Source organism: Camelina sativa, chromosome 1 (genome assembly GCF_030686135.1).
Source record: "Camelina sativa cultivar CO46 ecotype springtype chromosome 1, ASM3068613v1".
NCBI lineage: Eukaryota > Viridiplantae > Streptophyta > Magnoliopsida > Brassicales > Brassicaceae > Camelina > Camelina sativa.
The window spans coordinates 24428938-24452017 of record NC_141880.1 but is presented as its reverse complement, the minus strand read 5'-3'; the positions used below and the strand labels follow the sequence as shown (position 1 = coordinate 24452017).

The 23080-nt window shown below is 31.6% G+C and overlaps 2 protein-coding genes, 1 long non-coding RNA gene, 1 other non-coding gene and 1 pseudogene across 6 annotated transcripts; 1 reads left to right on the top strand and 4 right to left on the bottom strand.

Annotated features, from left to right (window-relative positions):
• Window positions 1-4359: 4359 nt before the first annotated feature.
• LOC147950285 (uncharacterized) lies at window positions 4360-6094 on the top strand. The gene is made up of 2 exons (XR_015563800.1): window positions 4360-4657; window positions 5077-6094. It is a non-coding gene; the product is annotated as an uncharacterized LOC147950285 (long non-coding RNA).
• A 634-nt stretch (window positions 6095-6728) lies between these two features.
• LOC147950284 (uncharacterized) lies at window positions 6729-8599 on the bottom strand. Its single transcript, XM_087512744.1, has 2 exons — window positions 8149-8599; window positions 6729-8068 (listed from the first exon to the last, which is right to left on the bottom strand). Exons 1-2 carry the CDS (start codon window positions 8597-8599, stop codon window positions 6729-6731), a joined length of 1791 nt encoding a protein of 596 aa, XP_087368870.1.
• A 5691-nt stretch (window positions 8600-14290) lies between these two features.
• On the bottom strand, window positions 14291-17439 carry LOC104700802 (replication protein A 70 kDa DNA-binding subunit B). The gene is made up of 12 exons (XR_015563780.1): window positions 17184-17439; window positions 16951-17107; window positions 16655-16847; window positions 16311-16407; window positions 15967-16204; window positions 15737-15869; window positions 15482-15664; window positions 15272-15395; window positions 14972-15148; window positions 14829-14881; window positions 14606-14743; window positions 14291-14523 (listed from the first exon to the last, which is right to left on the bottom strand). It is a non-coding gene; the product is annotated as a replication protein A 70 kDa DNA-binding subunit B (transcript).
• Window positions 17440-19441: 2002 nt separating this feature from the next.
• Window positions 19442-20646, bottom strand: LOC104700794 (putative F-box/LRR-repeat protein 19; annotated as a pseudogene). Its single transcript, XR_015563779.1, has 2 exons — window positions 20159-20646; window positions 19442-19870 (listed from the first exon to the last, which is right to left on the bottom strand). The product of XR_015563779.1 is annotated as a putative F-box/LRR-repeat protein 19 (transcript).
• Window positions 20647-20971: 325 nt separating this feature from the next.
• Window positions 20972-23005, bottom strand: LOC104700782 (uncharacterized). Of its 2 annotated transcripts, none has more exons than XM_010416368.2 (7): window positions 22729-23005; window positions 22299-22463; window positions 22049-22131; window positions 21865-21951; window positions 21626-21774; window positions 21404-21535; window positions 20972-21307 (listed from the first exon to the last, which is right to left on the bottom strand). In XM_010416368.2, exons 2-7 carry the CDS (start codon window positions 22435-22437, stop codon window positions 21118-21120), a joined length of 780 nt encoding a protein of 259 aa, XP_010414670.1. In that variant the 5' UTR covers window positions 22438-22463; window positions 22729-23005; the 3' UTR covers window positions 20972-21117. The 2 variants fall into 2 exon arrangements, with proteins under 2 accessions (XP_010414670.1, XP_087317630.1); XM_087461504.1 differs by having other exon boundaries at window positions 22299-22467; window positions 22729-22885.
• Between the last annotated feature and the right edge of the window lie 75 nt (window positions 23006-23080).

The window sequence follows — 23080 nt, the reverse complement described above, 5'->3', positions numbered from 1 at the left end:
ATAAAGAACATATAACTTATGAACAAAATCATATTTAAAAAAATGTTATTTTTATGTTAGTATTATTACCATAATAATTTAAATAACAAGCTTTCGATAGTTATTATAATTGATTATAAAAAGAAGTATATTATCTCCGAATTATCTCCAACTCATTAAAAGAAACTTAATTCCCAATAAATATAGATTTATATATATATATCCATAAATAAATATAAAAATGACAAAAAATTAGGGGCTATCAGGATGTGTGATTATGTATACATATCTAAATATGTAACCTAATTAATCTCAATATTTAGTGTGATTATTCATTAAAAAAATGAAAATATTGATAACTGAATAGGAATATACGGTGTAATTGTACATTCATCTATATACTATTAAAAAGGAATGAGATAATAACCCTTATCATTATAAATAAACTTAGTATCCAAAAAAATCATAATATATTTAAAATGAGTGATTATTAAATTATGCAAAAAATTTCTAGTTACTCGATTAGCCATAAATTTAAATTTGATTTTTAAAGCACACAAAAATATATATTGCCATAAATTGTAACATTTTATAAATATTTTATTTACCACGTTAAAATATTTCACGGCTGAAATGTATTCTTACACGAATACGTTGATTTTGAATTTTCATTCATTTTTTCATAATGATTTTTTGGTAATAATTAATCATTTATAGAAAATATTAACAAACCGACTAACTCAAAAGATTTGAATAGCCTAATCAAAAACATTAAATCAATAAATTAGAATATCTTCAGAAAATTTAGTTTAAAATCCGATTGTTACTAACATATAATAAAATTAAATGATTAAACTACTGAGTAATTTAGTATATGTTGCTATAGTTACATAAGAAATATGCAAAATTGTTATGATTACAAAATAACACATAAGAGATATGAATTTGTTTTTTAAACCACACAAAAGACATGTTACAATATATAATAATAATTTATCAATATTTTCTCTACCATAAAACCTCTTACACATTCAAAGATTTTTCGGGTGAAACGTATTTTTTATATGAAAAAACGCATATTTGAATAAATAAAAAACTTTAGTTACATATTATGTTTGACATAAACATATATTGGTTCTAGAATAAATTTCACTTATAATATTTCTTTTAAAATCGATTTATCTCACACGTAATGCGGATTGCGGATTGTTACCTAGTTATGTATTATCGAATAAACATTCTAGTAACTTCTAAGTGAGAAGAAAAGATGACCAAAAACGACAAAAAAAAAAGAAAAGAGAAAAAAAAGTGATAGGTTTTGGATTATTCGATGATAATATATTAGTATATACCCCATTTTTAACATACAGTTATTTGGGTGATTCGAAAAAGAATCAAAATATATTATAGTAATATGGTAAAGAAATACAAAGAAATCAGCAGAAAAAACATTAAAAAAAAATGGCTGGTAGAGAAAATTCGTGTGCACGAAAAAAGTTAAGAGCCGCACGCTTTTGTCCGTTCTTTTGGTTGAATGGCTAATTTCTCCATTTCTTGTTTCGTTGTTTGTTTTCTTAAGCTCTAACAACTGTTTTTACGCCTGGACCAACCAGCCCGACCGATTAACCTGTGATCCGGACACTTTTCCAGTTTGGATTTAGTATTAATAACCGATATTTTTGAAATCGGAAAAATCTAGAAAAAATCGCTATTAACTTAGGACACATTAAACTAGCTTAAACAACCAGATTGTGGTTCACCAAAATTTATTAAATTTTGAGAGTTATTTCAATTGCTTTTTGAGTTTAGAACATTTCAGACGGCCACACACAATTAAAATTGGTTGTGAACTCTTTTATAATATTATAAAAAAATTAACTGACTTTGGTAAATTTTGGTTAGACCATTGATCCGATGACCAGAAAGGTAGTTAAGGTTTACAATCCGATTCGGATAAAAACATAAATTTCTCCATTTTTGGTTTTGTTTCGAATACTACTAGATATTCACCTGCGGTACATCGCAGGGCTATATTTTTTGTTGAGAAAGGTAAAATAAAATTGATTTATTATATTAACTATATATATATAAATGATATCTTTTGTTTTTTATAAATCTATTATAGTTTTACATCAATATATTATGTAGTGTATAATTTCTATTGTCTACATGTAGTGGTTTATATGTAGTGCATAATTTTTATAGTCTATATGAAGTTTAATCGGAAATCTCGGCTGTTATTATTGTCTACGGTATCAATTGTGTTTAATGTTTAGTACATTTTTTTAAAGAATGGATTAATTAAATATAATATATTTAATGCTAATGGGTGTTGGTCCAATATTTTTGGAAATTTGAATAGGAGAAAATCTTCTTCAATTAGATTCCAAATTTAATATTATTTAAAATAAAAAATAATTGTAAAATTTAATGCCAATGACATTCTTTGTAAATAGGTATGAACTTCAGGATTTATTTCAAAAATGTCTCCAAAAATGTATACATGTATATAGATTACGTGGGTTAATAAATACTTAAATACTATGATTTAACCTGCGGTACACTGCGGAACAATATTTTTAATTTTAAAATTTTAAAATTTATAGTATTTATTTGTTATTTTATTATTGTTTTATTAATTTTAAAAATATAAATTTTTACAGGTATATGATATAAGTATTCAAAGTATATGATTTTTGTAGTGTTTTCAAGGTTTTAATCCGTGTGGTATATGTATAATCTAGTAATACATTTATCTCTTGGTACACTTCTAAAAGTGTTTTTTTTTAAAAAACAATTCCACTTAACTCCCTATATGGGATTAATGGCAACTCGTCTCACCAAAATCAAAATAAGTTTTTGCGTAAAAGAAATCAAAATAAGGTTTTTTTATCAAGTTAAAATTGTTAACTGTTTTACCAAATTAGCATATTTTTATAGTTTATAATTTTTCCATGTCAATATATATAGGTTATGATAATTAATAGAATTTTAATTTTTAGGTAATTCCTCAAAAAATAAAAAATAAACCAAATTATATGGGGGTTTTTCAACATATTTAATGTGACATTTTATAATTGGATTTTCGGTTTAGGAAATTTATTAATGTTAATATAATTATGGATATTGTAATTTTTTGTTATGGAAAATATGTTGTATATCATTTAAATTTGAGAGATTCTAGCATCATAAAAATAGTTTTGGAGATTTAATGGGTTAAAACTTTAATGGGTAGAGTTGTTTTTGGAAAAATCGGAATGTATAGATGTTGTTAAGATTTTATGGCAATAAACATAACAAATGTTGGTCAATTTAAGATAATTTAGTATTTGAATTTCTCTGCAATGTTATTTATGGAATTTTTTTAGGGGTTAATGTTGTAAAAAAAAATTAAATAAGTAAAACTTAAAGGACATAAACCAAAATGTAATTCAAAAATGTTAATATAGACTAGATTTTAACCCGCGGTATACCGCGTGACAATAGATGTTTATTTATTTTTAAGTACAATATTTATTTGAGTTTATTTAATTTAATATTTCAATTATATGATTAGACATTGTTGGTGTTTTTAGATTTAATTCTTAGAACATATATAATTTAGTTAGTATTGTAATTACACATTAGAAGTGCCAAAGGAGTTAGTAAAGACTTATATATATATATATATATAACAATATTATTTTTTTTACGGTTGTTTATTGAGTAATAAAGCTATGTGATTAAACTTTTGGTATTTTTAGTTTAACCCGTAAATATAATTTAGTAAAACAAATTATGGTTGTTTATTGAGTACTAGTTTTTGACCCGTGCATACGCACGTAATTATTATTTGTGAAATTTAATATAATAGAAGTTTTAGTAATCCTTTCAATAAAATTTAGTTGTATATTATCAATTGATTTTTAGTAATTTTAACAATATAATATGGTAGTATAATATCAATTTAGATGTTAATAGGAAAAGTAACATTAATTTGTTAAAAGTAATATTGGTAAGTACTTTACAATATAATTTGGTTGAATTTTTATATTTTTTTATGTTACTCCTGAACGTAAATGTAGTTATATGTTAAAAAATATAAAAATATAACTTTTATAATCATGTAAAACTAAACTAAAAGTATATAAAAAAAATTGAAGATACCCTTTATAATATGTTAAAATGAGAAATAAGGCATTTTGTATTAGATAAAACAGAAAAAATAAGAGACCCCATAAAATAATAAGAATATTTGTGTGATTGTTTAAATAGTAACAACTAATGAAAATACTACGATAGTTATTTGAAGAAGAGGAACTAATTATTCCGGTTTTTTTTTTTTTTTGAATTCTCGTTTGGTTTGACTGTTAAATTAAATAAAAGGAAAAGAGATGGTTTAAAAAAATAAAAAGGAAATAAGGAGTTATTGTAGAAACCTCTTATCCTTTGTCGGCACAATTCTTTAGCCCTCAAATTGCGATGTGAGCCACCGCCTCCCAGACCATCCTCTCTCTTTCACCACCGTTCTTTCGCCATACCTCTTTTGTGTATATGGAATACATGAGCTACACATATAATCGACAAACATTTGCAAACAATACCCAATGAACCTCAAAACATCAAATTTGACAACGGAGTAATTGAGTTGAGGAATATCAGACTCCTATTGTATATGCGACTCTCCTCGACGTGATGGGTATATCTTCTTCTATATTCAACTCTTCTTTGTTTCCTTCAATTTGTACAGTTATCAATTATTCTAATCTATAAGACTTCTCTGTAATCTCAATTCTATTGTATACTCGAATTGGTCTATTAGATGACAACCGATTTGAAATTTTTTATTCAGTTTTTATTCACCTATTCATTCTCTGATTACAGCTGAGATTTTCTTCAGTTTCTTTACTTACCTTCTGTTTGGGATCAAAATCTTTCACTCAATTTGTTTTATTGCTAAGTCTATCTATTTCTTGTTTTTAGTTCTGTGAATTTTTGACAAATTGGGAATCAAAAGTATGACAAAATGGTTCAATTTGTGTTTCTCCTTCTTATATCTCTTTTTATAAAAGATTACTGGCTATTGGGATTGAAACTTAAACATTTATGTGGATGCAGTTGATATTGGTGTAGACATGCCATTGACATTATTGCAGCTTCGTTCCACCTCTAAGATACTTATCGTTGCTTTCTTTAACTTTTATAAAAATAGCAAATAATTTAGAGTAAGAGTCATAGGAAATGTGAAACATTAAACAGAAACAAATAAAACATAGCAATTGTGTTCTTGAAATAGAAAATAGGATTGCATTGATATATTATTCTACTTATTGAAGGACACCTAGAGCAGAACATGCATCTCTAAATATAGGATACAAAATGCCATCAACAGTACATAAATCTTCAAAACTTGTTGCACCTCTTCTATGTGTTAAAAGGATTCTCAAGTAAAACTGCTCACCAATAGCTGATGAACTAAATTGCATCTGAGTAATACCTGAAATTCTTTTACACCTGGTCCATTTTTTAGTAATTCTGTTCCAAACAAAGTGTTTAGGAAACTCAATGTAAGTCAGCTGTCTTGCTTCTATGCTGTTTGCGTTCATGTTCATCCACTCCAAAAGTTGAGAACCATGAGAGTAATAGAGAGACATCTTGGAACTGAAAAAAAAGATTATAATTAATAAACTGTGTTAAGCAAAGATAACAGAATATAATAAAAAAGGAGAAACTAATTGATTCAATAACTTGAAAAGATGTTATCAAGCGGTGAATATCGTTCCTAGAGAAGTGAAAGAAGGAAAAGAATTGAAGAACGATGAGAAGATTTAAGAATACTGTAAGTACAACTAACCTGGAGTTATATAGGAGAATAAATCTTTCCATGATATTTGCTTGTACGTAGTGGTGTTAGTGTCAGAATATTACGGGATTTTGGTTATAGGATTTTTTTGTTTTTGGTTTCTTAATTAAATTTTTATCTCAAAAATCCCACAATTGAATTAGCAAGGCGTTTAATACGCCGGCAATAACAAAGAGTTTTAGGCACGTATTAATTTTTGATAATTAAATACCTTCTTTGATGTGAATAAAACACGACCATTACATCATTAATATTAAATAAAATTTCGAAAAATATATACATTTGACACCAAAGAGTACGACATTCAGTTTGATCCTACTTTTCATGAAACTGGAATTTCAAATTTGAGTTGTTTTAACATTGCAAAAGCTAAAATACAATACGATAAAGGATAAGCCATAAACATATTTGATGTTGATTTCCAAGAATCGACTGCCACTCTCCTTAAACATGAAAAATATGAAACTTACAGTTAGATAAATGTAAAGCAATGTAAGTTTGTAGGTCCAATAATTAGTGTTATATTAAAAACAGTAATATAAATAAGTAGAAAAATATGTATTACCTATAATCGTTATCTGATTTGTTGAAAAATCTCCTTAAAAACAACATTTGTTGTTTTTGTATCTCTGTTCCCATCCTCATCAACAATTAGGATCTTCAGACCCCTTCTGCTTTTGACTCTTGACACGGCGACGTATAGTTGGCCGTGAGTAAATACCGGTCTTGGCAAATATATCCCAACATGAGATAAACTCTGACCTTGGCTCTTGTTAATTTGTCATTCCAAAGCATGGAGAAATAGGAAACTGAGTACGGCGAAATCGAAAAGGCAACTTCACATCTGTAGGTATAAGTGCCATGCGGGGGATATAAACTCTCTCTTCATCATTGTCACCGTCGTCGTTTAGGCCGATAACTTTGCTTCAATGACATGTTCTCCCAGCTTTGTTATCTGCAATCTGGTCCCATTACACAATCCATTTTTTTGGTCAATGTTTCTTAAGAGCATAATCGGAACTCCTATCTTCAATTTGAGCACATGGTTTGGCAATCCCGAACATTTGATTGAATTTAGGAATTCAATGGAGACATTTCCGTCTCTGATAGTAGAAGCATCCGTTGGGCATATTTTGTCACAACTAAAATATTCTTTGGTTTCTCCTGGTAGAATATCCATTATATGATTGTTGATCTCCTGAACAACCTCATTGGTAGGACATAAGATAGCCCGACCCTTGAAAAAATTCACATCTTCCAGATTTTCAATCAAAGATGGATATATGGCATTCGTGATTGAATCTATAGGGTCAAGATTATCCAAAAGAAGCATGTCACCTGGAATATCGATCACAGCTTCACCATGATTTGGTTCTGAAAGCTTTCCATCTCCTAACTTTAGAATCCATTCTGAGAATTCTTTGATGGATTTAATCTCAGCAGGATCCGAATCAATAGTAAGACGCATGTTTTTTGTCAGACGAAGAACAGAGCAAAATCGCCATAATGATGAAGAGGTTAGAGAAGCTTGAACAATTTGCCCTCTACTCCCTTTAGCAATAACTGGTAGCACTTGTCGAAAATCACCACCAAAAACTATTGTTTTCCCACCAAATGGATTATCAGCATTACTAACATTAGCTGCTCTTGCTATATCTCTCATACTTCGATCAAAAGACTCAAAACAATGTTTATGCAACATTGGTGCCTTGTCCCATATAATCAACATAGATTCCAATAGCAATCCAGCTAGATCACTCTCAGCAGCAATATGACATGTTGAAGTTTCGTGTAGCTGTATTGGTATTGCGAACCGTGAATGAGCAGTTCTTCCTCCTTCCAATAATAAAGCTGCCATTCCACTCGAAGCAACATTGATCACAATTTTTCCTTTCGATCGGATATATGACGACAAAGTCTTCCAAAGAAAAGTCTTTCCCGTACCTCCAAATCCATAAACAAAATATACACCTCCACAATTTGATTCGACTGAAGCCAATATACTATCATAAACATTCCTTTGTTCATCTGTTAGACTTGGAAGCATCTTTTGATGGTCTGAAGCAGCCTTGTCTCTGTCGTAACACAACTCTTCTGTAGTCAATTTGTTTGCTGAAGATGGGATATTGGTGTTGACAGGAAATGGAAGTGAAGAATAAGTTTTGAGGCTACTTCCATTGGACTGTAAAAGCTTTTCAATTTTAAGCAAAGCTTGATTTTTTAACTGATCTGTGCTCATTTCCAGACCTATGAGTTTTCAAAATCAATGTTAGTGATCAGATTTTTTTTATTTAAAAAGTTTATACGTGAAGATAAAATTTACTAACCTGGTTTTTCCTGAATTCTTCTCTGCATTTCTATAATGTCTTCTGCAAGCAAATGCAATGTTTTTAACCAAACATGATTAGGTGATGAGAAACTATCTGAGGTTAGGAGCCTCACAAATAGTTGACGCATGTACTTAGCTGATCCCCATTGGCTGGCTTCTGCGATTGTATCCATATACAATTGGTCATCTTCAAGGAGACCAAGAGCTGCACATGCATCTTGATACCTTGGATACAAAATACCATCAACAGTACGTAAATCCTCAAAGCTGGTTGCACCTTTGATCACCGTAAGAAGGATTCTCATGTAAAACTCATCACCAGCAGATGGTGAGATAAAATGCATCCGACCAACAGCTGAATTTCGTTTACGCTTTGTCCATACTTTTTTGGTTCGGTTCCAAACAAAGTGTTTAGGAAATTCAATGTAAGTCAGTTGTTGTGCTTCCATGTTGTGTTGGTTCATTTTCATCCACTCTAAAAGTTGTGATGTGATTCCCTGGACGGTTCAAAACATCATCAACATCATCATCATCCTCCATTGTTACATTTTGCTCCCCTTCTAAATGAAATGACAATCTTTGCACAGTTTTGCTGCTGTGATGAAGGTCAAAACCCCACATTCTCTATGTTGCTTCAACAGGCGATAAATACCTTTTAAAGAGAACATATAATTAAGACTTATGTTAGTGAGTTAGGCTAACTAAAAAAAGACGTAGCTAAAAAAATAGTAAGGTTAAACAAATTACCTGCAATCGTAGTATTCCTTTATTTTGTCTATAACCTTTACGGTACCTTCCACGTCATCTGTTGTGGTCACTGACTCAACTGATGCTGCTGTAACCCTATCGTTACCTTTGTTTATATATTTGAATAAATATTTGATTGCTCTGGTCTGGTTGCACCATTCTACATTTATATGGGCATGGTACTTTACAAGCAGATAAGGGTTGTAGGGAATTACAAACCGATTATCTATGAGAATTCCATTTTTTTTCCACAGTTCTCTCATCTTCTCTTCTCCTGTACACTGGGTAACCATCCTTGTTGATATACGTCTCTTTGCAGAATTCTTTTGGGAATTTTTTGGTGCATTTTCTTTTTTCCATGCACGGTGAACGTGGGTTTACTAACCCACATGGACCATGAATCATTAGTTCTTTAACTATTCCATGAAGGACAGGGTTAGTAGCTTCATCAGGGATTTCAGCACATATGACTTCATTGATATCCTTTGTAGTAGCCAGTTTTGACCCACGCTTTAGCCATAACAAAATATGAGCATGAGGGAGACCTCTTTTTTGAAATTCAATTGTATATATCACTGTTTGGAAAAAATAGAAAAGGAGATGGATGAGAAAAAACATAAATATGTGAACATAATCAGTTAAAAACATAAGAATTATATGTAGGTAACCTGCGATTGATGGACCAAAAAGGTACTTGTGGGGAGCGTATATGTCTTGTCATGAACTTCACGCCCAGAAATCAATACAATCTTAACATCTGTTGATTCTAATGAATCACCGAAACGATCCCTTGTAGTTCGAAGTATCTTACTGTATGGATTGCACTCATCTAGCATAGATTTAATTGCTTTGACAATATCAGCTCTTAGTGTTCTGGATTCTGGCGTAGGTGTTCTTCGTTTAGAACTACACAATTATAGAAATTGGATAGTTGATTCAAAACATTAGTATTTGTCGTAAAAATTCAAAAGTCGAATAATATTCATAATATAGATCCACTTTTAAGATTTAGTTAACATTATTACCTGAAAGCTGTTATTCTGTTGCTTATTTCATTTTCAGTATCAAATATATACAACTGTGCAAATGCAGGAGGAGTGCCTTCAGTAGGTAGCAAGCTGCCTATTTGATGGAAGTTCTGACCATGGAGTCGAAAGATATATGGTCCACGTCCGTTGTTAACTGAAGCATCAATTTGTCCACCCATGGAAGTGAAAGCGAACATGGAATTATATGGCCTAATGTTCTCTCTGAAGTTTATGCTTACACTGTCAATCCCAAATATCAGTCTGAAGAGGATTGGAGGTAACATAGGAGGGGGGGGGAGTTCAACTTTTCTGTGCATACAACACATTGAAAATTGTGGAGGTATTTGGTTTCTTCTTTTGTTAATACGTTCATTGTACCACATCAAAGCATTACAATGCTGACACAAATAAACTGCATCGCCATAGTCTTCATAACCTGTCAAAAAATAGAAAAGATAGAACGGTAGTAAATTTATTGTTCACGTAAAGTTGTTGTAAGTATTGCATAAAAAATAAAGCTTACATATTTGGCCAATATCTGTTTGAGATGTTCTTTCAACTTGTTGAGTATTTGAGCTGCTACATCTGTATCTCTCTGCATTATTAATAATGAAGTGGACTTAGGGTTAGTCATACTTTATGCTGAATAGGCTGACTGATTTTCCTTTCTTGTGTGTGAATATTTGATGATAGTGTGTGAATATTTGATGATAGTCATACTTTATGCCTTGAATCGATTCAAATTCATACTTCAGTTGAGTTGTTTAGTAGAAAAGTTAAGTTAACTTACGGTTTGTAATGTCACTTAGAGGCTGCTGTGATTGACTATTTCTGGACGATGCAAAAGAGGAGGTAGCACTTGAAACTGCATTTTCTGTTTTGTAGGATAACATATTGAATAGAAAGAGTTAAATAATATTTGTTTCAGTTTAGGTTAAATAATAGAATGAGAATAAGTAACTTACCATCACTGAAGATTTTCTTTGCATGTATGTTGTTTACGTTTAACACCTGTTTCCCTTTCCTTTTGTTAGAATTTTGGCTATTCATTTTCTGAGCTTCGTCAGGATGAGCTACATATAGATGAATCGGATCATTCTCTGCAAAAGGTATACATTTTTTCTAAAAAACTGAAGAAGATTATCATGAAAAATCTTTTGAGAATAAAAAATTTACCATCACAATATACTTTCTTTTCCTTCCTGGTGTTTGACAGCTCTTTCCCTTTCCTTTTGTTACAATTCTGGCTATTCATTATTGTAGTATGGTGGGATGAGTTAGATAGAAATAAATGAGTAGGATCATTCTACAGAAAAGAAAGAAATTTGTATGTTCCTACAAAAGAAGATAAGGAATCTATTATGAAGGACTGAAAGAGAATTCTACTTTTCTTACTATGAAGACAGAATATCGAAATGAATAAGAAAATGAGGGATACAGGTAGTTGTGTGAAAAGATGGGTATATTTTGGTTTAAATTTTTTTTGATAGACAGTTACACACAGGGCATGTTCGTGGTCCATATCTTTGGACGGTTACAGGTAAATAAAGTTCATTTATCATTTAAAATCAGTTTTATACGGATTCTGCATAATCATATTCCTAACGATAATATACTTTTATGTCTTATCTGTAAGGATGCTTCTGTAGTATAAAGGAGATTTCTTTGGTTTTGTTTTAGAGACTATGATGATGATCTCATCTAATAATTGTACTTTGAAGGTGTTGTTGAAAGGATTGCAGGTAAGCTCAAAAGATTTGACTTTATATTCTATAAACTGGATCGGAGTTTGACCTTCAGCAAGAATTGGATCGTAACAGTATTTCTTCAAGGCCACAGAACATTTGATTCTCCAGATTGAATTTGCTATGTGGTTGTTGAGATTTTGTTTTACAGGTTCATGGTTTGAACACAAATTGAGCTTCCATGAGATATATAGTCTAAGACATTGCTGGTTTAACTTTCAATAATGTTTTTGTTTGTAATGTTTAAGTGGAGCTTATACAGGTTTGTAATATATAAATGGAGCTTATAGAGGTTTGATCTGAAATAGAATAAAATTTTGCTGTGGGAAATAAATAACAGAGTATTATTGTAACAACTGGAGTTGGCTTGGGTTAAATTTATTATATTTGGAGCTTCTATTAATCATAACTTGCAGCTTCAAACTTATTTGACGTATGTAAGTGGAGGTGAAACAAAACATGTTAGTGGAGGTGGCTTTGGTTAAAAGTGAGCTTCAAATTATTAGTTGAAGCTTCTATTGATCCTTACATTTCAGCTGTTTGATTTTTTTACTAAGCAGGTAGATATTTGTTTTCCTATATCAAAAATAATGCCCATATATGTTTAGTTTTAATTTTACTTAAAGCAGGAAAAAATCAAGCGTCACAACATTACAGAATTCACAAATATTTACAAACGTAGGAAGAAAAACTTAATAACTAAGTACAATATGGAATCGAGATCTGGAGAATTTTCAATTGATTTTTTCGAAGCTATGTGGTCCGATCACCGTCTATGTGAACTTCAATGTTCCTTCAGCCTTTTTTGACAACATTATCATCAACATTGCATGACGACAGAAACTTGTGTTTCAACAAAGCTGTAGAGTCAAACCTTTGCAAGGGATCTATCTCCAAACATTTGTTTAGAAAATCCTTTGCATCATCAGATAACCATGAAGGTATGCACGGCTTAAAAGAGCTATGGGCGATGACATCTTCGAGTTTCTTTCTGTCTAATACCTGGAATTCACTCCAAGGCTTCTTCCCAGTTAACATCTCTAACACAATGCATCCAAATGACCAGATATCAGCAGCATTATCCAAAAGACCTTCTCTTAAAACTTCAGGAGACATGTACAATAATGTTCCTCTTTTATGACCACTACCATCTCCATAATCATCTGAAGTTTTTCTTAACGCTAACCCAAAATCGGCAATCTTTGGTTCAAAACCATTAGGCATAGAACGGGTTACTTGAGGTTTAAGTAAAATATTACCTGGCTTAATATCACAGTGGATAATCTTCATTGAGTGTATATAGCTGATACCTTTGAGGATATCTGTAGAAAATAGCTGAACATCGTTTTCCACCATCCCCTTTCCTCGAAATTTAAGAAAGTCTGCAATACTTCCTCCGGAACAGTATTCAAGAATCAAATTGTAGTCGCTTCCGTTTGGTCGAGTTTTGTCATCGTTATTTTGCTACCATAGCATGAAATAACATATGGAGAAGAAAGCGTTGTGAGGATTCGTTCCTCATCAATAAGGCTTAATAAAAATGTAATAGATGAGCATTTGATTGCCATCTTTAACGGCAAACCATCAGTGTCTACATCGGTGTTTTGCTTGGCTAAGTAAACAAAACCATGAGCACCTTCGCCAAGAGAGTGACAATGAATCCATATAGAATCATCAGGAGATTGTTCTGTTTTTGAGTGTTTGGAAACAAAGGCTTCAAATGCTTCACGACTTATAACCTCTATGCTGCTACCAAATTGATCAGAATATGTTTGTGGTGAAGCAATGACACATGTTGGAGAAGCAACAACTTCGAAACTCTTCGATAGTTTGTAAACGGCAGCTTCAAATGCTCTTTGACTAATGATCTGTACGCTGCTCTCACTTGAACTCTTATTAGTTGGTGGTGCGGCCACAACTCGTTTCCTTTTATTGGATGTGATCTCCATAGACTTATCAACTAAGGTTTTCATCTTAGTCTACGAAAACAATATAAGTAAATATCAGTGGAATGAAAAAAACAACAAAAGTAGAATTTGAAACATATGAAGAAAAAAAGAAAGGAACGAAGAGAATGAAAGACACAAAGGCACATACATAGCCAAAGGGAGGAAGGGATGTAGGGGAAACTTGATAACTGTTTTTATACTTGTGTTAAAACAGTTTGCCGAAAAAAAACTATTTGGAGACGGTTCTAAGTATCCAAAGATCGTGCAATTCGTGGTGTTGTATTAGAGTAAATTTAGGGATTATATGTTATTATAATTACCATTTTCTTTCTATAATAATTATATGAAAAAGTTATTTGGTTTTGCATGCATACAGTTTCATTATAGGAAATATTAACAATCATGTGAGTTAGTTAAATGCAATGACGTAAACTTATTTAATATTTTATAATTGAAGTTTGAAATAGTTTAACTCTAGGCGATAAAATCAGATTTTACAACGACTTCTGGTCTTGTGAGCATAACCTTTGAAAGTTCATAGTTATTAATTGGATACATTAAGGAAAGTTAAAAGAAATTGTTTTAAAAAATGACAATGTTATTGATTTTATATTGATTTCAACATAATATTAATTTCACTTTGTCTAATAAGTGTCCTAAATATTTTGAAATAGATAGAAAAACATTAATATTAGAAAAAAAAACTTAATTTACATAAGTAGTTACAAACATAGAGGTACTAAATAAGTCATAGTTAAAGAAAAAGAAGCACAAAGGGATGAATTACATTAATGGAAAAACAATCAAAGTGACATAACATAATAATTTCTCGTCTCTTTGGAACCAACTACGTCGATGCTTTTGCTTTGCATGATGTTTCCTGAGCTTTACCAAGTGTTCCAACCTAACAATTGTAAAGGAACTTAATTCATATTTTTTAAAATGACAAATATGACTTTTAAGTATGTTCTGCTTTTGTATACAACCTTAGATGTTGATTTTTGCTCTGTTGATGATTCTTGAACAGCATCAACGACATCATCACGTCCTCGTTTTGTGCTTGGAGTAAGAGGAGAAGACAGAGGCAATTCAATATCTTTTGTTTCTAAAAAGATATTTTCCATCTGCAAATATTGGAGAAAACTTTAATGTATATATCAGAGAGCTATAGTAATAATTTAGTATGTATAAATATGATAACTATATAACCTGAATAGCGTTTGACATGCTTGATATGATAGATACTTCAGATAGAGTTTCTCCTTGTACATGTAAACCGAGTTAATAAGGATGTTTCCATTCACAACTAAGACAATAATACAAATACAATAACTACCTTTGTAACAACGTACCTTGAAGATTATATTATCTTGAAATTTCTGAACATTTTGTGGTTTTTCAGTCAGTTTAACAACTTTGAAGCTTGATTGTGGATTCTTTTTTTCAGTACCTTTGAAATTAACAATCCAAACAATGTCCCTTCCTTGTAACTCAATGAGATCTTGAGGAATTTGACCTTGACGGTTAAACTACAAAATAAATTAGAGAAAAAAGTTTGGTTATAAGGTGATAGTTATATCTGTAAAAAAACAAAAAAAAAAAGCATGTTCAGACCATGACATAGAGTTGTATTTAAAAAATGCAAACCACACCTGAAGTTTCTGTTCAAGCAATTCATAGGCAGACTTATGAATAAGTTGCATAACTTCTCTATCAAACAAAAGGAAGGTAGCGGTTGCAGCTGTATGATCAACAACTTTAACATGTACTTTGTACCTAAGAGGAAGACAAAGAAAGCTGATATTTTAATCTTTGTGATATGCAAGTGTCATACTTTATTAAATTGTTAAGGTCAACATTACCTTATACTTGTTGAAGTTTCTTCTTTGTTGCAATGATCACATGAATACTTGTTGAGGTCAAATGCTTCTGTTTCTGGATTAAAATAGGGCATGGCCCTCTTGAAACATTGTGCATCCAACATAATACCATTCAATGTCTTTTCGAAATTCCAAAATTCTTGCAAAAGTAACGCAAGTATTTTCCTGACAATTTTAAAAATCAAATAAGTATATATCAACTTTATATTAAATAGACTTGAATATGAAAACAAATACCTGAGAAGTTTTAGTAATCTGATCAATAGATTCCCAACTGCTTAATGGGAAAAAATCTTCAACTTTGTTGCTCAAATCAGGTGTCATGAGTTGAGAAACTCTATGAACATCATTTGAGTCCCTATTGCCCAGCCTGAAGTGTTTTGTTGAAAAAAAAAGAAGATAATATGAAGATTTTTCCTTTTAACAAAGTATTTCCTTAGAAAATTTTAAACAAATAAATGACTTACTGCTTTTTAAATTCAGCAATCTCAGATAGGTCTCCATCAAGAAACAACTTTGTAGAGAATCTAGAATTTTGAACAGATAATTATAAATTAGTAATAAGATTGAATTTGTTACCATTAAATTTTTTGATCCTCATAAGACTCCCAAGTAATATTATAGGACCTGCAGTTTTTTTTGGTAACATAAGTATATACATCTTCAGTGTGATTCTCCCATAAATTACACTCCATGATAGTGTCACTGCAAGAAAAATCAAAAAATTTATGGAAAGTGAAAAACGCCATATGTGTACAGTTTATAAAGAGAGACATGAAGAAGTGTGAAACTCTCCAGCAACTTCACTTACCTTAGATCTCTTAGCTGAATATCCAACAGCTTTGACTTCTGTCCAGAAAAATCTTTCTCAGTAATCTGACTCATACCAACAACTTCTCCAATAATATCTGGGAAAAAAATGGAAATCAGAATGCTTAAATAAACAGAAAGGAAGATATTGTCAACATTTTTCCTTTTAAATAAACTTTACTGTGAAAGATTGATCTCCACTTGAAAACGATAAAGGATTTGTTAATCTATTTAAGAGTAAAGTGACATGTAGAATAGCAGGAGGATACATATCGAAGAATACGTCATCCACATTGGATTGAGTTGAAATCTCTGAGAAAGAATAACAGTTGAAGCGAGATATACTTGGGATCTGATCACACGGCTTCACCCATGTAGTAAACATGAAATTAATCTTGTAAGGATGTACAGTTCCCTTGTAGTCACCAAGGTTATCACGAACATCAAAATTCATGATATCACAAAACCTTCCTTCCACCAATTCCTTTTTGAATTTTCTAACTAAAGTGTTTTTCACTGATGCTTGAATTCGATCCCCCTATCATGATCAAAAAATATTTTGCAAATTTTTTGAAGTTATTCGATTGTGATTTGAAAAGACTATAATGTATTACAAAATTTAAATAACTACGCATATTTACCTTTGCATCCATTAGAATTGCTTCAATACCCAAAATAACTCCAGGTTTGTCTTTTGGATAAAAATTCCATGTCCTGGCTATTAGAACTTTGATCTTCCATTCTCTTTTTAAAGAATTTAGATTAGAGAGATGAGTAAAATCAAGAGGCATGTTGTAGCTGAAATAATAGAAATCAGAATTAATATGGATAGAAGAAAAAATTAATGGATATGATCAAAAGATAAAGAACTTACCTCTGTCAGAACTGTTGTTTTGAAAGGAATTTAGCTTTGTTCAGTTGAAAGAGGTTTTGGAAGGAAAGATTGGGGCATTATTTTTTTATTATAAAAGAGGTTTTGAGGAAATATTTTTCTGCGATTAGAGAATGTTACAAAAACATTTATATAGAAGATGGAATTTGTGGTAACCACCATGAACGTGGATCTGTTAGTGGGAGTGAAATTAGGATTGTTTTTCAGTTGTGTTTGTCAGTTCTGTTTCTCGTGAAACAGAGGAGAGGAAGAGGAAAAGGTGAACGACATAAAATCATAGTGGACTTAGGGTTATTATTCCAAATATGTTTGATGGACTTAGGCTTATTCCAATAATTATGTTTGATGGATTTCTGTGTGGGCTTTATATATTTTTATTTTACCCAAAAATCCAAAAAGCTAATAACCACTATTACGTTTTTTTGTTTTTAAGAGGATTATTTATCCCACGATCGAGTTTTTCTGATTTGGAATTTGAGAAACTATTTTTTTTTTGTTAATTTTATTTCAAAATATCTGATGTGGCACAACCTTAGTGAACAGGTGACTTGTGCTTTATAGGATAAGATTGCAACTAAACAATTAGAAGTACCAAAGGATAGTAACACTTCCATTTAACTCATCATACATTAGACTAATTTCAATTCTAACTCGTATAAGCATTTGATCTATGAGCTATTAAAATAATTGTTTTTATCAAAATAATTGTTTGTCAAGTCAAAATATCTTAACATTTCTATCAAATTAGAATATTTATAATATTATATTTTTATGAAGGTCAAATATAACTTTTAAAAATCCATATCTTATTTGCTAAATATGTGAAATAAAAAAATTACTAATTAATTTATTTTTAATATTGTGGTAGCATGAAAAAATTGTATTTTATTGTTTTATATAATGATTTACAGTTTATTAGGTCAATTTTCACACTTTCAAAAATATGTTTCTATTTTTATATTATTATTAATATAGTTGAAAATTATATGTATTGTTATTTGGTTGTTATGTTTGCAAAATAAATTTGTTTTTTTGTATTGTTGCACTTTGCATAGTTGTATGATACAGAGAAATACTTACGATCGGATATATCATATATGAGACGCTAAGCTCTTTCAGATTTTCTTTCCCATCACAACAACAGACGCTAAGCATATAAGTTAGGAACATTGGCTTAAACATATTTAATTTTGTGATGCCAAAAAAAAACAAAACGAATGTTACAACGAAACTATTAGATAATTATAATTTACTTCACCAAATGTTTATGTCTTCGATAATATACTTCAGCCAGTTGCTTAAATATTTACTTCACCAAATGTTTCTCCACTCATCTGTTATAAAATCACATTTTAGAGATGATTCTTCTGAAAACCATTTTAATCATTTAAGTTAAGAAGTAAAAATTTATGCATACCTCTTTGTCCATAAGAGTCCTTAGTAAGATCCTAACCCATGAAAGCAAAGAAAAATGGAAGCAAATTACATAACTATGTAATTGCTAAAGCAGTGAAGAGCAAGAAACTAAAGTGAAGAGATCATAGATTTGAGCATACCCTAGTGCATGTCATCCGACTTCATGAACAGCTTGTGAGACCAAACCCATATGACCAATGATTCCTCCTCCGTACACAGGATTCAATCTCCTCGTCACTTGTTTCACAAAAAGAAAGGATCAGTTAAGTCGGGGCATTAATGTCGCTGTTGATGATTAAATGGATGTTTTTCATTGACTAAATGACTTTATGTATAATGAGAGAGTATCGAGTTAGGATTAACAAAATAAAATCTTCTAGTGAATATTTTTTTTAGCTTGGAGAATAATTTAAAGTCGTGTAGTGAAATCTTCTTTTAGCTTGGAGAGAGCAATCTAAGTGATTATTATTTTTTTAATTAGTTTTTATTAAGATTTTGTGCAACAATATTAGCTTACCAAATATGAGATATTCGATTTAATGTATTTCTATTTTAAAACGAATTGAAATCTTTTGAAAATATTTGTTGTTAGGTTAGATATTTATAAAATCGACTTACTTCTTGTTTTTTATGCAATTTTTTAAGGATCAATTTTGTAAATAAAAACTTAAATAAGCTAAGGTAAAAGGGTAGAACCCAAAATGTACTTCAAAAATGTATATATATAGATGTGTTGAATGGTGAACTTGAGTTCCTCAATAACTGGATTAAATCTCGTTATTTCATGGTCATTTTGCCAATTAAATTTCCTCTTACGGTTATTATGCAGATTAATCTTTTTTTTTCTTTTTTCCGGGCAAGACAAAAAAAACTCAAATCTCATACAGAAAGCAATCAAACAAAACAAATCCAAAATAAAAAGACAGGCCCGAAACACACACAATAATCAAAAGCTCCAAAGATTAAAAAAGAAAGTTGTAGAAGATATATAGTTCAACTGTCATTTATATTCATTTGTCTAATATGCTCAAGTAGATCACGACTTGTAATACTTCGTACTGATAGCCCATAGTTATTGGCCTCCTCTTGAGATAATCGAACATTATGGGGAGGTTCCATGAGTATCTTCACATTCTTACAACTCTTCTCAACCATTTTCAAAGCCTTTTGAGATATTTCAATAGAGTTGCTGATATCGAGCATCTGTAACGCTTAGGCAGCTCCTAATCCAAATAATCTCCAGGTTACGACATCTGCCCATGTAAAATCCAAACAACTTGTGAGTATAAAGCAAATTTAAATTTGTTAAACGTACTACAATTTAATTTGTTTTGTTTTAATATGATATCATTAACCTAAACCTCGGTAAATATTAACATTCACATAATATAAAGTTTTCTAAATTCAACTCCAAGTTATATCAGAAAAATATACTAAACCACGAAACTACTATCAAAGATGATCTAAAGAGTATTTTTTCATTCACACACACACACAGAGATTTAAACGTTTTGGACTTCAAGAACTTGTTTGGGACATACCTCTCAGTAGCGTATGACACAGATAGATCGGACCAATGCCTGACACGAATCTCCTTGAGACCGCCTTGGCTTCGATCCACAACACACCGGAGAAAGGAGTCAACCTTCTGCTCAAAATCGAAACTATACCAAAGATTCGATCTCCGATTCGACTCAAACCAAGTTTCGAGATCAAAGACCGAATTAAGCGAAGGGTCGTCACAAGCGTCCATCCAAGGCTTACATACGAGCATAGGTCCTATCCAACGGTTTTCCAGACTTAACCGCGTAAATATGTCGATGAGACATTCCCTATTCAACTCAGCCCAGTCATGGCCGAGCCCTGATCCCATCTCTTCTATCTTTCCTTCATCCTTTTCGTTCATCATCAGATGAGCTTCATTCATGTGTTTGATTATTCTTCACCCCCTACTACTCTTTAAGACAAACTAAAGTTGCATCAAAATCTACCAAGTAAAAAGGCCACAAGTGTCCTCATTTCGCCAACCTTTTGATTAATCTTATAAATAAACTGTCTTTTTCTTTTGCCCGACATATCTTTATTGTTCCTGTCATCATCCCGTCACGACGTTCACCTTTTGATTACTTTATGAATGGTCTTTTTATTTACAATCTATAAATCATGTATTTTGCAAATTGCACTTGCAGTATTCTATTTAATGATTTTATTACTACAAAAAAAAATTAAAATGTTTTGACAAAAAAAAAAAAATATATATATATATATATATATTTAAAATGTGAGAAAGCAAATAGATGACGTGTGGGCTAATAGTGAGGTTTCTTGGATGAAACTCTAAAAGATCCAGTCAATGCAGTTAACACGTTTTCAACATTTAAAAAGTCTTCCAATAAATACCAATCTAGCTCAATGCTCAATTTTATAAACTCATGTACAAAAAAAATGGAAAAAGACACTTAACTATCTAAGCATATGCTCTGTGATGATCACACATTTCTCATGGCTTAACGTGTTCTCTGATGAACGCTTGTACCTGATCTATTTCTCCTGTTAGACCAGACGCCTCAGCGACCGTGACCTTGTTATGACAATGCGAAAACGAAAACACTTCTCCTTCAATCCCGAGAGTGAAGTCATTCGTTATATCAGCTGTTGATACTGCGCTCCTCGAACCCCTCAGTTTCTCTCTGCAAAACACACACACACACACACACACACACACATTAACAAAAGGACACATTAACGGGAGCTAGGATTTGGACACAAATAAGAATCAATCTCACATTTCTTTCTCCATCTGCTTGCGGATGAACTCTTTGGTGTGTGCAGTTATTTTATCAGTCTTGTTACAGCAAAGCAGAACCGGGACCTTATTCTTAACAACACTAGCATTTGTCAAAATGTCGTAAAGGTACCTGGAAAAATACAAACCTTGTTTAAGTGTTCAATCCTCTAAGAATCACTAATGCCTAAGCAAATAATCATTTATGTGGGAAATAATTTACTCTGAAACTGCGCGAATATTTGGGAGGAACTCCAATGCATCTACTACAAACACAATAGCAGCGGCTCGGGGCAAGTATTCTTCTAGCTTAGATCTAAGCCGAGAGTGTCCGGGAACATCAACAAGATGCACAGGCCTTACTTTTCCTTTCTGTCAAACACATAGGCAAAATATATATCAAGTCCAATAAACACTTCACATTCTTGAACAAAACCCCAAAGTTTGAAGGTCTTTCTTTACCTTGATGTTTTCATAGTGAAGCACAAAGGTGCCTTCGTTCGGTTCCATTGATGTTACAGCACCCTGATGCGAAGATCCATCTCGTAGCTGTCACAATATAACAAAACGTAAAACCAAACCATCTTAATAACGATACAACAACAAAGTCGAAAGCATTCTTGGAAACACACACAAAATTACTCACTTGATAGAAGAGCATTGTTTTGCCACTTCCACTAAGCCCAGAGAGGAGTACAGTATTGGACTTTGTACGTCTAAACAAACGAACTGCAGCAGGAATCAGCAAAAGAGACAACATTAACAACCAAAAACAGAGGACATACAATTCAATAGAATTTATACATCTAATCTAATGACCCTAAAATCTATACACCTAACAAAATTGTCACTCATACCAAATAAGGGAAAGATCGATGAGAAGAAGTTAAACTTACCAGAAAAGAGCCAAATGGTAGCTAATAAGAGAACAGCGATAGCAGCATAGAGCTGAGGCGGTGGTATTTGCTGAACAAATTCAATTCCTTGTTTAGACCACTGCTCTGCCACTATCTTCATATCTTCCCAATTGTCCATTTTTGTTTTTTGTTTTCCCACTTCCTCTGCCTCCAAAATTAAGATCAGACAAAAAAAAAAAAAAAAATACTATCAGCTACAGATCATCAAACCATCGATCGAGATCAACCAAAAATAATAAAAAAATTTCTCAATATCAGCTTCTTTTAACCAACAGATCTTACGTAAATTCTAAGTTTTCCCCAATTTTTTCAAAAAGTGAAATTGTTCACCGATTGAAGAAGATAACCAAAATAACAATAAGCAGGATCATAAAAGACGAATGCGAATACAAGAAATTATAAAACTCACCGCTGCGAAGCAAAGGCAGCAGCGAAGATAGGCACGAACGACGGTGATGGAGGAGATGCCCCCCGGCGATAATGTTCTCCTGAGTGGTGGTTGTTATCTGATCACAGAGAGAGAGAGAGAGATAGGGTTTCTTGTATATCTTCACAGTAATAAGGGTATTTTAGTCAGACACCAAATATTTGATGATGAATCATCAACGCATAGAATCTGAAGTCCGGTTCTAAATTGATAACCATATCAAACCAAACTCGATTGGTTCAGAATCATTTGCTCGGTTAGAAAAAAGAATTGAGACTGTGGCTATAATAAGGCTAATGGAACCTCTACTTTCAACAGATACGTGTGTAGATGA